The 16,710-nt window shown below is 38.4% G+C and overlaps 1 protein-coding gene and 1 long non-coding RNA gene across 2 annotated transcripts in view; one reads left to right on the top strand and one right to left on the bottom strand.

Annotated features, from left to right (window-relative positions):
• Positions 1-13,493, top strand: part of COL24A1 (collagen type XXIV alpha 1 chain) — a 169,416-nt gene extending 155,923 nt beyond the window's left edge. The window contains exons 54-60 of the mRNA XM_058174721.1: positions 1,839-1,874; positions 1,970-1,996; positions 2,640-2,705; positions 3,908-4,076; positions 7,489-7,598; positions 8,512-8,727; positions 12,476-13,493. Of these exons, the coding sequence (XP_058030704.1) occupies positions 1,839-1,874; positions 1,970-1,996; positions 2,640-2,705; positions 3,908-4,076; positions 7,489-7,598; positions 8,512-8,727; positions 12,476-12,622 (771 nt within the window). The 3' untranslated portion in view covers positions 12,623-13,493. The remainder of the gene's footprint in view (positions 1-1,838; positions 1,875-1,969; positions 1,997-2,639; positions 2,706-3,907; positions 4,077-7,488; positions 7,599-8,511; positions 8,728-12,475) is intronic.
• On the bottom strand, positions 837-16,698 carry LOC131194103 (uncharacterized). Its single transcript, XR_009154102.1, has 3 exons — positions 16,628-16,698; positions 5,787-5,895; positions 837-1,872 (listed from the first exon to the last, which is right to left on the bottom strand). It is a non-coding gene; the product is annotated as an uncharacterized LOC131194103 (long non-coding RNA).
• Between the last annotated feature and the right edge of the window lie 12 nt (positions 16,699-16,710).

Below are 16,710 nucleotides of genomic sequence, written 5' to 3' on the forward strand. Positions count from 1 at the left end.
CTTCGCTTCCTGCCACTTGAGGCTGGAGTCCAAAAAAGAAATGAGGAACGGGGCCAACCAGTGATGGGACAGGAATAGAAACTCCTCATTTTGAAATGGCAATACAAATTCCCAAGGTAATTACTATTTATGTTATATAAGAGAGAGAGTAACATACTGCTTTGGCAATTCACATGACTTCCTAATATACAACTTTTACACATCCATATGAAGTTTTTAATTGCTTCAACAAAGTTACACCCTCAGGAAAGACAGGTGCGTGTTCTCTCTCTTCCCCTCCGCGCTCGGCTGAAGAGCTACTGGGGGTGGGTGATGACACAGCAAGGCCAATGGCCGGAGCATTAGTGTAGGAGAGAAACTGTGTCCTGTTAAGACCCTCCTAAACAAGAAGCTGCCTACCCCGCGCACGCCTTTGCTGTGCTTTGGCACTCGCTTGAGGAGGGTCTTCCTGTGCATGCGAATACTCTTGGCTCAGCCACAGCTGGCCAGGGAATTACGAGAGGAAGGGGGGAGGAGGACAGTTGCCCAAAGGGAGGGGGGGAGACACACACGCACGCACACACATACACACAGAAATAGCGAGAGACACACAGAGTGATACACAGAGAGGGGGTGAGAGAGAGACAAAGAGAGACACATACAAAGTAATACATAGAGAGGGGGTGAGAGAAGGAAAGAGAGGGTGAGGGAAAGATACAGAGGAAGAAAGACATAGAGGGGGGAGAGGGGGAAGATAGGGAGAGGGACAGACACAGAGCTACAAAAAGGGGGGAAGAGAGGGGGAGATAGGGAGAGGGGGAGAGAGACATAGAGAATAGTTTTGTGGGTGGGTAGGCGTGGCTAGGTGGTCATGTGACTGGGTGGGAGTGAGTGACATTGAGTTGGCCACACCCACCCAGGTTTTGTGGTTGTCAGTGTGTTTTTTTTTTCTGTAGGAAATGGGTCCAAGTGGCTCTTTAAGTGTTTAAGGTTGCCGACCCCGGTGTAGTGGTTTAAGGCACCAGGCTAGAAACTGGGAAACTTTGAGTTCTAGTCCCACCTTGATCACAAAGCTAGTGGGGTGACCTTGGGATAGTCACTTTCTTTCAGTCCTAGAAAAGAAGCAATGACAAACCACTTCTGAAAAACTTAAGAAAACTGCAGGGATTTGTCCAGGGTGGTATCCAAGAATTGGATACAATTTAATGGAGGGAGAAAAAAATACTATGACACAGTATGAGTACAGCACAATTACTCAAGTCTGACATTATTCAACAGCAATGCAAATTTATTTTTTTAGGAAGCTTGTATATTTGGGAAGTATTTGTCCTTCTATAGACAATAAATGTTATCTTCTGTAAAATAGATTTGCAGATAGTTGCATCTGACAGCTACATTAGTTATGCACTGCTAATAAATTAAGCATGTAATGCATGGAATTGTTTTAGAGTAACATTTTAACTGACTGGGGATTATGCAAACTGCTTGTTGCCTGTGTCTCTGGTATAATTTAATCAATCAATTGTAAATGACCTCCAAATATATACAAGGAAAGAAAATAAAATGATATTACTTATCCAGTCTTATTGGGTTGCCATCTTTTAGAAGTGATTCTATATTTAAAAACAATAGTACAGAATAGATTTATAAATACACAGTACATACTTTCAGGAACTTAGATAAATGGCCTACAGTGCATTGAGAAATCTTTGAATAAGTCACAAATATAACTCCTATTTAATTCAGCCCGTTTACATGTACTTTAATATTTGAATTGAGTTACATTTAATTACAAAGTAATACATGAAGATTTAAAGTAATCTTACTGAGACATTTTTATTATCTCTTTTTTCATTCAGGGCCCGCAAGGACCTCGTGGTCGTCCAGGTCTGCCTGTAAGGAATCAAAATACTATCAAAAGACATGATTGATATCGCCCAATTTATATAACCATACAATCTTGTAAACTCTTTTTCTCTTTTATTTCTAGGGTCCACCAGGAGCACCTGGACCAAGAGTAAGTTCCATTTATTTATTAGAATAACTTTATCAATAAAGCAGAAATATACCTAACCTTAGAAGCTTTTCTCTACAGTCACCATTTAAATGGAATGATTTAATCCTGCTATAGTTCTGCTTCCACTTTCATTATTTTAAAAGCCACCCAGAGTCCTTTTGATATGATATAGGTGACAAATAAATTTAATTAATAAATAAATATGCTGATTGTACAGTTAACATAGAACAGCATCTCTGCAAATCTTTTTGGAAATAAGACTGATTTAATTCAAGGAAATGTACAGTCAATTCACAAATTGCCAGTTCAAAATATATCCGTGATTAGTGATACCATTTCTTGTTTTTCATATTTCTTTTATAAAATGTCTAAGTTTATGTTATTCTTATGAAATACAAAAACCCATTTTTATAGTTTCCTATTATTGCTTCAATATCTCAAGCACTTTCCTGTACCCTTTGCAGTTCAGCACTGAAAATTTTCTTGAGTGCCCTGGAGCTTACTTAAAGCATCAAATGTAAATAATATAATGAGATTTTAGTGTCCTTGGATACCTAATAACTGTGTAGAAAGAGCTATGTGATTGGTTTTTGAATGCCTGGACAATGATATTACTAACAAGAAACATTTTGATTTTATGCAGAAACAAATAGACATGAGTGCCACTATTCAAGCCTTGCTTGAATCAAATGCTGCCTTAGAAATGGAGGTAACAATATTTGCACATTGAAACTGATAAATTATACACATTAGAATGACCATTTCAAGAATAAGATATGCATAATTTTAAAGGCTTTATTTTCTTACAGATTTTCAAATATTATATTAATTTGTGGTGAAAAGCATTGAATGGCAAACTAGAAAAGTATATACAAGCCTTTTAGTCTAAATGCTTAAGACATCATACAACTGTTTTAACACCAAATTATTTAGGTTGGTATAAACAAAAAAAAAAAAGATGACATGACCTCATCTCATAAGGAAATGTTATAGCATTGGGACATTTTAATATAGAAAAGGATTAAACAGGGATTGGAACCAAACATAATATAGCAAAATCATAGAATTATAAAAATGGAAAGAACTACTTAGGTCAATCCTCATGCTTCCTCCACGAAGGGAGCCAAATTAAATCAACTTTGACAGATAGTTCCCCAGCTCTGCCTGAGCACATCTAACAAGTGTAAACTTGTCACCAGTCTGAATAATTGTTTCCACTGTCAAATTGCTCTTTGACAAATTTAGAAGATTTTTCTAACATTCAATCAGAATTTGCTTTCTATCGCTTCATGTCCATTATTCTATAGTTTGCACGTCAGGGTAATAGAAAACAGATACTAATCTTATTGAGAGATGTCCACTATGTAATTAAAAAATGTTAAGTTTTCCAGTGCTTTTCATCTCATAAAATTTACTTTCTAGTCCCTTGATCATCTATGTTACTCTTCTTTGATTCTGTTACAGTTTGTCTGATGCCTTCAGGCGTAGTGACCAACACTAGAGGCAATACTTGGGCAATGCGGGTGGGGGAAGGAGGGTTGCTATCCAGCCAACACAAAGTGAACCTATTATTTCTGGTAATCCAGAAAATGATAGTTATATTGAGCTAAAATTATATTTGTCTTTTTTATAACCATAGCTTATGCTGACACATATTCAGCAAATAATCAATTGCTATAGCAAGTTTTTTTAAAAAAAACACATATTATTGCCAAGTCAGATCCAATTACGACAAATATTCAGACCTTTTATATGAGGCACACCTTTTCCCACCATTTAGCTTATTTTTCTTCAGTATTTGTCATAAATCAGTAAATCCAGATTTTCAATTATAGGTAGTGTTTAGATTGGTAATTGACCATGTCCTAGTACATTTCTTTGCAATAATATAATTTTTTTCCCCTTTGGCAGAATTATCAGAACACTGAAGTGACATTCTTAGACCACAGTGCCAAAATATTCAAAACACTACATTATCTGAGCAATTTACTCCATAGCATCAAAAACCCATTAGGAACCCGAGATAATCCAGCACGGATCTGTAGAGATTTGCTCAACTGTGAACGTAAAGTGTCTAATGGTAAGTTTCCAATAACATTAAAAATTAAATAAGTCTTAAACTTTATACAGCATTTGCTTTGTTTAGAATTCAGAGATTATTTTATTTATTTATTTATTTATTATTCGAATTTATATACCGCCCTATCTCCCGAAGGACTCAGGGCGGTTCACAGGCAGATAAAAAACATATATATACAAATTAAGAAAACCATTAAGAGACATATTCAAAAAGCCTAATTATTAAAAATAATATAAATATTAAAACCAATTAAAACCCCTATAAAGTTTTAAAAATTTAAAATTTAAAAAATTTAAAAACTAGTCCAGTCCCGCGCAGATAAATAGGTGTGTTTTAAGCTCGCGATGGAAGGTTCGGAGGTCTGGAAGTTGTTTGCAGGCGACCGCGCGCCCCGAGCCCCCAGACTTCTCCCGTTTCCCGGATGGTCAAGACTCTCAGAGCCTGGGCCTTCGGCTGATGCTGTGCAACGCACGGTCCGTGGCCAATAAGGCCCCCCTAATTCATGATCTTATCCAGGGGGGTGCCGCGGACCTTATGGGCGTTACGGAGACCTGGTTGGGTGCAGAAGGGGGCGTGCCCCTTGTCGAGATGTGCCCACCGGGTTTCCGTGCATTCCATCAGCCGAGGGCTCAGGGTAGGGGTGGGGGGGTGGCGGTTGTGATTAGAGAGAGTCTGGAGCCGAGGGAGACCACTGTACCTCAGATTGCCGGGTGCGAATCCCTCTTTGTGAGATGGGGTCATAGGTGTCAGATGGGCTTGCTGGTCGCGTACCTGGCTCCTTGCTGCGTGACAGCTGCCCTGCCCGAGCTCCTGGAGGTGCTTGCTGGGTGGTAGTTGAGACCCCAGACTTTTAGTCATGGGGATTTTAACTTGCCACCTCCCGGCTCGCCATCGACAGCAGCTCGGGAGTTCATGGCTTCCATGACGGCCTTGGACCTGACCCAAGTAGTTGATGGCCCTACTCACATTGGGGGAGGCACTTTGGATTTGATTTTTGTCTCTGGTCAGTGGTTGAGAGATCTGGACTTGAAGGAAATAGTCATTGAACCTTTGTCATGGTCAGATCACTCTCTCCTTCGCCTGGACTTTCTGACCGCCATTCAACACCGCAGGGAGACGGAGCCGATACGTTGGTTCCGTCCCAGGCGCCTGATGGACCCGGAGAGGTTCCGGACGGAGCTTGGGCCACTTCCTGAGAGTCTGGCTCACGGCACGGCTGAGGAACTTGTTGCGGCCTGGGAACAGGCCGCGGTGGGGGCCCTAGACCGTGTCGTGCCTTTGCGGCCTCTGACCCGGCGCAGGTCCCAACCGGCTCCTTGGTTCTCCGAGGAGCTGAGAGGGATGAAGCGCCGGAGAAGACGCCTAGAGAGTTCCTGGAGGTCTAGCCGTTCAGAGGCTGATCGGACACTAGTGAAGTCCTATAATAGGGCTTACCTAGTGGCATTGAGGGAAGCGAGGCGTAGCTACGCCTCCTCCCTCATTGCATCGGCAGATAACCGCCCAGCCGCCCTGTTTCGGGTGACTCGTTCCCTCCTTCACCATTTGATATCAAAGATTCACAGCAACTGAACTCTTGGTTTTTATTATAGAATTGTCTATTTTGCATTAGATTCATATATTGTTTTATTTCAGATGCTATAGCCAAAATTGCATAGCTTGTACATTTTTATATGCAAACTTTATTCTGTAAAAGATATACATAGTATATACCTTCTTTATAATCTAGCTGGTTTGAATTTGCTGGCCTAGGATACTGCTTATAAATCCAAAGGACTCTTCTGTTCTCAAAGTTTCCAATTCTATAATTGTATGAATTCTTCTGCCAGTGTTGTGAAATATGGAAACATACACACAAAGAAAAAATATTCTCATTATTAGCACAAGATATTTGTAGTGTCTTTGACTATAGTTACAGAAATAATAATTACAAAGAAAAATGAATAGTATAGAGTCCTTACATCTTTTTCTCACAACTCAGTTAGACCTAGTTGAGCCACAGTACAGTTATAGGTAGTCCTCAGATTACAGCAGCAAATTTGGCCAAGGCCTGCCGTCACTAAGCACTATGGTCGTAAAGCACCGTAGTGCTTGATCACATTGCTTGGCAACAACAGTCCAGGCAGTCCCAGTTGCCTTTGAAACATCAAGAGCCATGCATGGGTCATTAAGGAGCAGCAAGATGCATGTGAACCAGGGATGAAATGTAAAATTTATTACTACCGGTTCTGTGGGTGTGGCTTGGTGGGGGGTAATGTAACAGTGGGCATGGCCAACTTTTTTTTTTTTTTACTTTTAAAAGCATTTTTTCTACAACTTCTTTGGACGAAATGCTTAAAATGCTTTAAAATGCTTTTAAAAGCCGCTGATGATCAGGCAACTCAGCTGGGATCACCAGAGGAGCCTTTTCAAAACATTTTTCTACAACCTCTTTGGCCGAAGAGGTAATAGGAAAAATGCTTTTAAGGGTTCTGATGATCCCAGCTGAGTTGCCTGATTTCCAGAACCCTTTAAAAGCATTTTTTTACAACCTCTTCAGCCGAAGAGGTTGTAGAAAAAATGCTTTTACAAGGTTCTGACGATTCCAGCTGAGCCGCACGATCACCAGAGGCTTCTTTTTACTTTTAAAAGCATTTTTTCGGCCGAAGAAAAAATGCTTTTAAAAGTAAAAAAAACAACAACCTCTGATTAACGTGTGGCTCAGCTGGGCATGCGGGGGGTGGGGGACAGGGATTTTTGCTACCGGTTCTCTGAACCACCCACCGCCATCGCTACTGGATCGGACGACCGGTTCGAAACGGGAGCATTTCACCCCTGATGTGAACACAGGAAGGTCAAGGGAAGGAAGATGGGAGTGCAGGGTAGGAGGATATGGGTATGAATTCAGCAATGTTGAGGGGAGGAGAATGTGGGTGTGTCCAAGAGCAAAGAGACCAAGAAGAGGAGCGTATGGTATGCAGGAAGGTGGGGTGGGGACTTATCAAAGCAAGTTGCGAAATTCTCTGCTGGCTTCCACATTTACTTTGGTTGTGGGAAGCTGATAGGGAAGGTGGCAAATGGCTATCAGAAGACCACAGGTCACTGCAACCATTCTAAGAGAGCTGTTTGCCAAGCACCCAAATCGCAAACATGTAACTCTTGGAATATTGTGATGGCTGGAATTTTGGAAACCAGTTTTAAGTACCCTTTGTTCAGTGCAGTGCCATTGCAACTTTGGTCACTGAATGAGTTGTCGGTAATCAAAGACTAACAGTATATTCAACTCTCTTCTTTCTCCCCTATTTTTGGAATCTGAAAACATATAAGGGCAGAAGAAAACTTAAAACTGAAGATTTTTTTGTTTAAGGGACTAGGATTTTCACCGGTGAAAAACATATTTTAGAATTTATCTGATTTTTATTTCCTTAACCAACAGGAAAATATTGGATTGATCCAAATATTGGGTGCCCTTCAGATGCTATTGAGGTTTTCTGCAATTTTACTGCTGGTGGCCAGACATGTTTATCTCCTGTATCTGTCACAAAGGTAGATCATTTCTGCAACAACCATACACTTGTCTTCTTTCTGCAATTTTATTATAAGAGTTGGAATTTTCCTGTAGAATTTGACTGCTCAATCATTAAAAAATACCTTCCCTTTTGCATATTTTGCAATATCCCTGCATATTTACAAAACAAATGAACCTAGTTCTCATAGGTAAAGGCAGCAAAAACATAGGAAAATATGTAAAAAGGGCTTCTTGCAATGGAACATATTTGAGTATAGTGATCAGCAATTATGTCAATGTATAACCCATCAGTCCTATGCGTTCTTACTCAGAAATAATTTGAAGAGAATTATTTAAAAAATTGGCAAGATTAGATAAGGGCCGTATCATGCTTTAGGATTACATGGAGAACAAAACCTTATTCGTTACTAGTATAGTGGTAGTATTATTTAATAATTTTTGTTCCATGTGTCTGTATCACATTTTCCTAAAACATTTAGTGAACTTAGTGGAAAAAAAGAGGAAAAACAAGTTGAAAAAGGCTTTTAAAAAAATAAAGTCTGATTCTCAGTATTGTTCTAGACCTGGAATTGATGGCTTTGTAGTTGAAGAACCATTAGAAATTCAAGCCAAATGTCAAAGTAAGGACCTAAACAAGGTCCATATGGAAACAACAATTTGAAAAGCAAAGTATGCAGTGTTGTTTTTTCCATCCCCATTATGTAATCTTTCTCCTCATATTTGTATTGTGTAAATCCGGTTTTGTAAGAAAAGGAAGGAATATATTTATGGTGCCTGAACAATTTAACAGATTAAATACCAATAGTTTGTTATTGCAATAGGATTTTTAATGAATAATTATATATTAAATATATCTAAACTTGTCAGTATGATTTGTGGTTATGAACTGCCACCATATTTTCTATAATAATGTTTATTTTTGTTAAATAGTTGGAATTTAGCATTGGAAAAGTACAGATGAACTTCCTTCATTTACTTAGTTCAGAAGCAACCCACACTATTACAGTCCATTGCCTAAATACCCCAGTGTGGAAAACTAACGAGCTACATGATCAGAAACCTTCCCTGATCTTCAAAGGATGGAATGGTGATATTTTTGAAGCAAACACGCTGCTTGAGCCAAAAGTTCTTATGGATGAATGCATGGTAAGCCATATGTACGGTAGTCATTACTGAAAATGTTAATACAAAGAATACTTTCCAATTTTCTCATATTTGCATTTAGGCCACAAACAATACGGATTCCATTTCTTAAAACATCCAACTAAAAATGTTAAATGTCTATATTATAGATTATAATGAATTATAGAGATTATAGAGATTAGGTATGATTTAAAATCTGGATATTCTTAAACAGAAGCCTAACATGCTGTATCCATGGGCTGCTTAACTTTTGCAGCCTATGTTCGACAAATTGATTTCAATGTGCAAGATACATTAGGACTCCATTTTCTGTTATACATTCAAAAATTTTGTAGACATTTGCACTCTCTAGTTCTACAAAGGAACAAGAGATGAGCAAGAATGCAGATCTGATTCTTTTACACCAGCTCATAATTTTTTCGTCCCAAATTCATAATTGCCTTGAATGAATTGTTATTATGTATGTACCCAAGATGAAAACAATCATAAAATAATGTTTTAAAAGTAAAAGTTGTGTTTTAAATTAAAATGCTCATGGCTATTCATGGAAACTTGGAAGAGCTCATTTTTTCCAATGAGTATTGAATCACCTCTGGTTTATGAACAAAATGTTGTACTCCAAATACTTTTTTTTTTTTTTTGGTAATTCTTACAAATCTGTTTGCAGATAGATGGCAGAATGACAAGCCCAAAAAGAACAGAAAGCTATGCAGTGGAAGTGGAAGTGGAAGTAAATGAAGTAGATATAAATATTTTTCTTCCAATACTTAGCTTTCTGATAGCAATTACATTTATTTATTTATTACATTTATATTCCACTGTTCTTCCAGGTAGTTTAGAATGCTGTTTATAAGGAGCATGATTTGACTGTAATTTATAAAAACTGGAGATTACAGAAAACAACCGAAAAGGGTAGTGTATAAAAAGGGGTTTTTTTATTGAGAGTGCTGATGCCTGCAAATCAATTTTACTTCCTGGCAAACACCTGAACCACCAGTGCATGCAATTTTCAGAAGTGGTCCGCCACAGCCTTCTTTCTAAAGCTGAAAATGATTGACCCCTCACCCAATCAGCTTCATGCCAAGGCAGGACTAGCATTCATGGTTTCCTAGTATCTAGGCTGGTTCTTTAAACATTACACTGAACTGCTAAATAAGATTATCTTAAATAGTAAAGGAAATCTCAGTTCCTTTATTAAAACTTTGCAACCCTTCTCCCCGTATTTTTTAATTTCCTCCATATACAAGTAGTCCTCAACTTACAACAGTTCATTTAGTGACCGTTCAAAGTTACAATGGCAATGAAAAAAGTAACTTATGACTATTTTTCAAACTTATGACCGCTGCAGCATTCCCATGACCATGTGATCAAAATTCAGACACTTGGCAACTGATTCACATTTATGGCGGTTGCAGTGTCCTGAGGTCATGCGATCCCCTTTTGTGACCTTCTGACAAGCAAAGTAAAAGGGGAAGCCAGAGTCACTTAACAAACATGTTACCAACTTAATACCCGCAGTCATTCACATAACCACTATGGCAAGAAGAGTCGTAAAATGGGCCAAAACTCACTTAACAAATGTCTCACTTAGCAACAAATGTTGGGATCAACTGTGGTTGTAAGTCAAGGACTACCTGTAGTGTGATCTCATTCTCATTGTATCTCTATGCTATGGGTCTTATAGAATTTTTATTGGCCAAGTGTGATTGGACACACAAGGAATTTGTCTTGGTGCATATGCTCTCAGTGTACATAAAAGAAAAGATACATTCATCAAGGTACAACATTTACAACACAAATGATGGTCAATATATCAATATAAATCATAAGGATTGCCAGCAACAAAGTTACAGTCATACAGTCATAAGTGGAAAGAGATTGGTGATGGGAACGATGAGAAGATTAATAGTAGCGCAGATTTAGTAAATAGTTTGACAGTGTTGAGGGAATTATTTGTTTAGCAGAGTGATGGCCTTCGGGGAAAAACTGTTCTTGTGTCTAGTTGTTCTGGTGTGCAGTGCTCTATAGCGTCGTTTTGAGGGTAGGAGTTGAAACAGTTTATGTCCTGGATGTGAGGGATCTGTAAATATTTTCTCTTCTTGATTCGTGCAGTATACAGGTCCTCAATGGAAAGCAGGTTGGTAGCAATTATTTTTTCTGCAGTTCTAATTATCCTCTGAAGTCTGTGTCTTTCTTGTTGGGTTGCAGAACCGAACCAGACAGTTATAGAGGTGCATATGACAGATTCAATAATTCCTCTGTAGAACTGAATCAGCAGCTCCTTGAGCAGTTTGAGCTTACTGAGTTGGTGCAGAAAGAACATTCTTTGTTGTCCTTTTTTGATGATGTTTTTGATGTTAGCTGTCCATTTTAGATCTTGCGATATGATAGAACCTAGAAATTTAAAGATTTCTACTGTTGACACTGTGTTGTCTAGTATTGTGAGAGGTGGAAGTATGGAAGGGTTTCTCCTAAAGTCTACCACCATTTCTACGGTTTTGAGTGTGTTCAGTTCCAGATTGTTTTGGTTGCACCACAAGGCTAGTCGTTCGACCTCTCTATATGCGGATTCGTCATTGTCTTGAATGAGACCAATCACTGTTGTGTCATCTGCGAACTTCAGTAGCTTAACAGATGGATCGTTGGAGATGCAGTCATTGGTATACAGAGAGAAGAGAAGTGGGGAGAGCAAACAGCCTTGTGGGGGGGGGGCTGTGCTAATTGTACAGGTATTTGATGTGATCTTGCTTAGCTTCACCTGCTGCTTCCTGTTTGTTAGGAAGCTTGTGATCCACTTACAAGTCTGTTCCGGTACCTGTAGCTGGTTTAGCTTAGTTAGAAGAGTGTCTGGAATTATGGTATTGAATGCTGAACTGAAGTCTACAAAGAGGACCCTTGCATAGGTCTTTGGAGACTCAAGATGTTGTAGGATGTAGTGCAGAGCCATATTAACGGCATCATCTGTTGATCTATTTGCTCGGTATGCAAATTGCAAGGGATCTAACAGCGGATCCATGATGTTTTCAAGTAGGAAAGCACTAGCCTTTCAAAGGTTTTCATGACTACAGATGTTAAAGCAACATCTATCTTCCACCTCAAATTTTAAGCGGGGGACCCCAACCATGAAAATGTTGCCTACTATATCGTATTAAAAAAAATTCACATTTCTTGTAGTTTTCCCACATTTTCCACAATAGTGGAAAAAGTATAATGAGCCATTTCATGTCAGTAGAATCAAAATCCAGATTTTGGTTGTTACCTTTCACATGAAACAATATTCTGAGCAATTCCTGTGTGATGAATCAGGAAAGGCAAGTATGTCATTCTCTCCCTTCAGCATCTCCATATCCCTCCAGTCCTATTTTGCCTGCTGTCTTCACTTCCCTCTTTCCCTTCAGCTATGATTGCTGTTGATGTTCTTAAACAGAGTATTCTAGCTTTCCCATACTATGCACTTCCCTGCCTCCCCTCGGCTCTGTTTATGCCTTTGGCTTTGTCCAATTCTTTTTCCCCCATTCATTTCTGCCTGGAACAACATTTTTGTTTTTAACTAAATGAAAACTTATTTTTAGATCAGATCCAAACATTTAAAGTAGATATTTTGTTAAAACACCCTTACCAAAATAGTTTATGCACATAATTATGCACAGAACATCTGCATATCCTTGGTGATAACTTTTGCTTCTTTCTTGATTTCCCCTCTAAAGATTATGCAGAATCTTGTATCATTTTAACTTTTCTTTCGTTGCAGATTCAAGATGGCAACTGGCATAAAACCCAATTTTTTTTCCACGCTCAAGACACCAATCAACTACCAGTTGTTCAGGTTCATCCATTTTCTCATCTCAATCAGGGACAACAACGATACATAGAAAGTGGCTTGGTGTGCTTTCTCTAGAATTTTGAGTAAACCTCCTCATACTGCCATATACAGGACACGAGAAACAATTACAAAACTGTGGAACAATTGTACAGCAACATGCTGGTGATTTCTTAAAGAATCTCAGGAAGAAAAAGACTTCCTCCTATGAAGGAGAAATGGCTTAAAAAAGAAACTTTTGACAACATTAATAAAATATTTAATTTTTGGTTGGTGCTTTTTATGATATTCTCTGAACCAAAGAATATACATATATGGAAATTCTTCTTGATTTTATTATCAGCACTGTCCAGGACACCTTAAAGAAAGATGGAAGAATGCAGTAAAAAGGAGCAGTATGGTTTATGCTCCCAAATGTGCAATAGTTTATGTTATACTGACAATGAGTTATGCCGCCATAAAATCCTTTAAACACTTTAGTTGAATGATGGTCCTTTTCGGACACAAACATCTTCACAGATGATCCACTACCTCTTTTGTGTTTCCTGTTTGTGTGGCCTGGCGCTCCATATATAACATAAAGTGTTATTTTTTCTTTACTTTTTTTTTAGGCTGTATGTGCTGGTTACATCAAAGGAACTCTTCATTGTAAAATTGTGTCTTTAAAATATTTGGTCACATAGTTCATGATAACTGAAAACATTAATTTATGTGAAAATCTTGTTTTGAAAATATTTCTGTCTGTAACATGAAATGGATGGGACAGACATATCTGGTGCTTATAAAAAGAACAGAATTTTGTACTTGTAGAAGGACTACGTACAATGATCTTTAAAGATGTTAACTTTCCAGGGCAATCTAATTATATCTTGTGTAAATATTTTGTAACTGTTGAAAATCTTAATACAGCATATATTTAAATGGCTATTAAATTATACTCTTAAATAAGTCACTTATTTTGTGCTTTTGTGCCAAAATAATTTATTTTCATAACCCTAACCTCTCATAAATGCTTTTTAACAAAGTTTAAATAAATATCAGATACTTTAATATTCCCCTTCAAAGAAAGCATGCCAATTTTGCTTCCCTTTAGATGGGGTGGGATGGGGTGCAAAATGGGATTGGGATTTATTATGTCACTATCCATTTAAATTAGCTTATTGCATCATGAATCTGAAATATTTTACTAAATATTCATGGCCACCAGAATAAATTCTAGAATGTATAATAACTTGAAGCAGTGGGAAAGATTAAAGGTTTAAAGCATCTGTTTTACCACAGAAGGAAACACATTTTTACATCAGTTTTCTCTGATTTGCTACTTTTTCAGACATCATTTTTACCCATGAATTCATAGATGCACTTCTACTATACACAACCTGACTACTTGCAAATCTAGAGCAACTGCTTTATCCTTATTGGATTCACAGGGACTAGTTAGACGGAAAAAGCACAAGTTGATTAGTCCTACTATATATGGATGATACAGAAGCATAAATTTGTTGTTCAACATTAGTTACAATTTTAAATATCAAATTTTTGTAGAGTAACCTATTTTTACCTTTTACTAGCTAAGTATGTTCTTATTTAGTTTTCATTTATCACAAGACTTTGGTGATTTATAAAATATAAAAAAATATTTTTAATAATTCTAAGTTTCTTGTTCCAGAAAAAAAATCTTATCCTCTAAATACTCATAAATCTTTGTTTTGTTATCACTATGTTTATTTAAAATTAAGAGACAAGATGGAACCAAATCATATTTATTTATTCATTTAATTTATATTGCCGCCTATTCGCTCATGGCAACTCAAGGTGATTTACCGAATATAAAACCACATTTAAAACAAAAACTAACAAAAAGAATCAAATAAATTAATATAGTACAATATAACAAAATCACCCCCACCCACCCCGCCCCGGCAACAGCAGATTACACAAGCCATTTAATCGGCTCCATCCCACTCTGGGTTCCGCAGAACCGCTGGCAGAACCAGGTCTTCAGCGCCTTCCGGAAGAATATTAGAGTGGGGGCCATTCTAATCTCTGGGAAAATGATGTTCCAGAGAGAGGAAGCCACCAAGGCTCTTTTTTTGGTCCCACCAGGTGTATCTCCCTTGGGGAATGGGACCCGCAACGTTCCCTGCCTCCCTGCTCTGATGGGTCAGGTAGATGTGACCGGCAAGAGTCGGTCCCTCAGATAACCTGGTCCCAAGCCACAAAGGGCTTTAAAGGTGACAACCAGCACCCTGAATTGCACCCAGAATCAAATCGGCAACCAATATTACTTTATAGGCATCAGAGTCTGGAAATACTTATTCTGCAATTATACAAAGAATTTTACATCCTTGGATGTAATAGTTCATCAATTGGTGAATTACATTACTTCACGTGTTCACATGTTGCTCCTGAACCGTTTCTGGTATTAGACCATTCTGAAACATTAATGATGATGGTGGTAATGGTGGTGGTGTGGTCTCTTGCTTGAGTAGCAGGTTGGACGAGAAGATCTCCAAGGTCTCTTCCAACTCTGTTATTCTTCCTGTTGAGCTTGATTACTGACTTCATGGATATAGACATACTGTTTTTCTGACAACAATACACCATACCCACCAACACTGGCAGGGCAAGCTACTGTATATAAACAGGGAGCAATATACCAGATTAACAGAGTTGGAAGGGACCTTGTAGGTCATCTAGTCCAACTTTCCCGCCCAAGCAGGAGACCGTACACCGTTTCTGAGAGATGGCAGTCCAGTCACTTCTTGAAAGCTTCAAGTGGTGAAGATCCCACAATTTCTGAAGGCAACTTCTGTTCCATGGGTTGATTGTTCTCACTGTTAAGGAAGTTTCTCCTTATTTCTAGGTTGAATCTCTTGATAGCTCATGAAACTTTCATAGTCTTGACTTTTTTGGCAATCCCTTGTGGACCCCAACTAGATCAGGCCAACCAGATGTTTCCCAAAATCCAGGCACCAAAACAGCTGGAGAATACACACTGACCTTGGCTGATCAGAGTCAAAGGCCTACTGTATCTTCTTCTTCCCTTCCCTTCTTGCATCATGGCTCCCAATGCAGTGTCAGGCATATCCCAGGAGATTCTTTGAACAAGCTTTCAAAGATATAGTTTTTTTACATGGTCGCTATCCACCACCTTTGCCTGATGTTGGAATCATCTGGTAGACGGATGGATATAATTAAAAAATTCCAGGGCTGTTAAACTGGGAAGTTTAAAGAGAGGGAGGGAGATTTGGGGGGGGGGGGCACGGAAAATCCCTTCTGTATTTTTGGCAAGAAAATCGCCCATACAGTAGTGACCAAAATTGTGGAAACCCCTTGGGAAAAGTGTATTTTTGAAGTTTGATGGCTAATAACATCACTTTTATTTTGGAGTTTCAAGATAATCCTATTCCACTGCTGGAATGCCGAGAATAGCCCAGACTTTAACCCAATTGAAAATCTATGGAGCTGACTAAAGAAACTTGTTAGTCAGAAGTGACCCAGCAATAAAACCCAGTTAATAGAAGCAATCATTCAGTCTTGGTTTCACATTATAACAGCTGTAGAACTAAAAAGACTTGGTTCACTCCATGGGAAGACCTTGTAATGCCATAATTCATGCTAAAGGATATTAGTATCAACTAAGTATTAAGTGACATGGTGATAATTTTTGTATATCTCGTTTTTTTCTACGTGTTTCACTTTTCTTCTTTATTTTATTCTAATAGCAAATCCTTCATATTACATTACATTGCATTACATTAATGTTATTGCATTACATTCTTGATTAAATTATCTTTCCACTGATATATAATTTTATGGTCCTACTCCAAAAAAAGTGGTGTTATTAGCTAGTTTTAGAAAATACACTTTTCCCAAAAGGCTCCCACAATTCTGGCCACTACTGTACATTCATCCAGAATTCAGCTTGATTCCAGGGAGGGTTGCCTCACCTATTTCTCCTGGTCTCAGTACCATTACTACTCATTGCAGTCTTCTGTGCCTACGGCCAAAAGCACCACTTTTGCATGCATGATTCCTCAACAAGGAAAGAGGAATTCCTCCTCCATCACTTTTCCCTACCCGGGGTCGGCCAGGAACGATTTCTCCCCATCCGTCCCCATCCGTTCCAAACACCCGAGCACGCGGCCAAGCACCTCTAAAAC

This window comes from Ahaetulla prasina, chromosome 3 (assembly GCF_028640845.1).
Source record: "Ahaetulla prasina isolate Xishuangbanna chromosome 3, ASM2864084v1, whole genome shotgun sequence".
In the NCBI taxonomy this organism is placed as follows: Eukaryota; Metazoa; Chordata; class Lepidosauria; order Squamata; family Colubridae; genus Ahaetulla; species Ahaetulla prasina.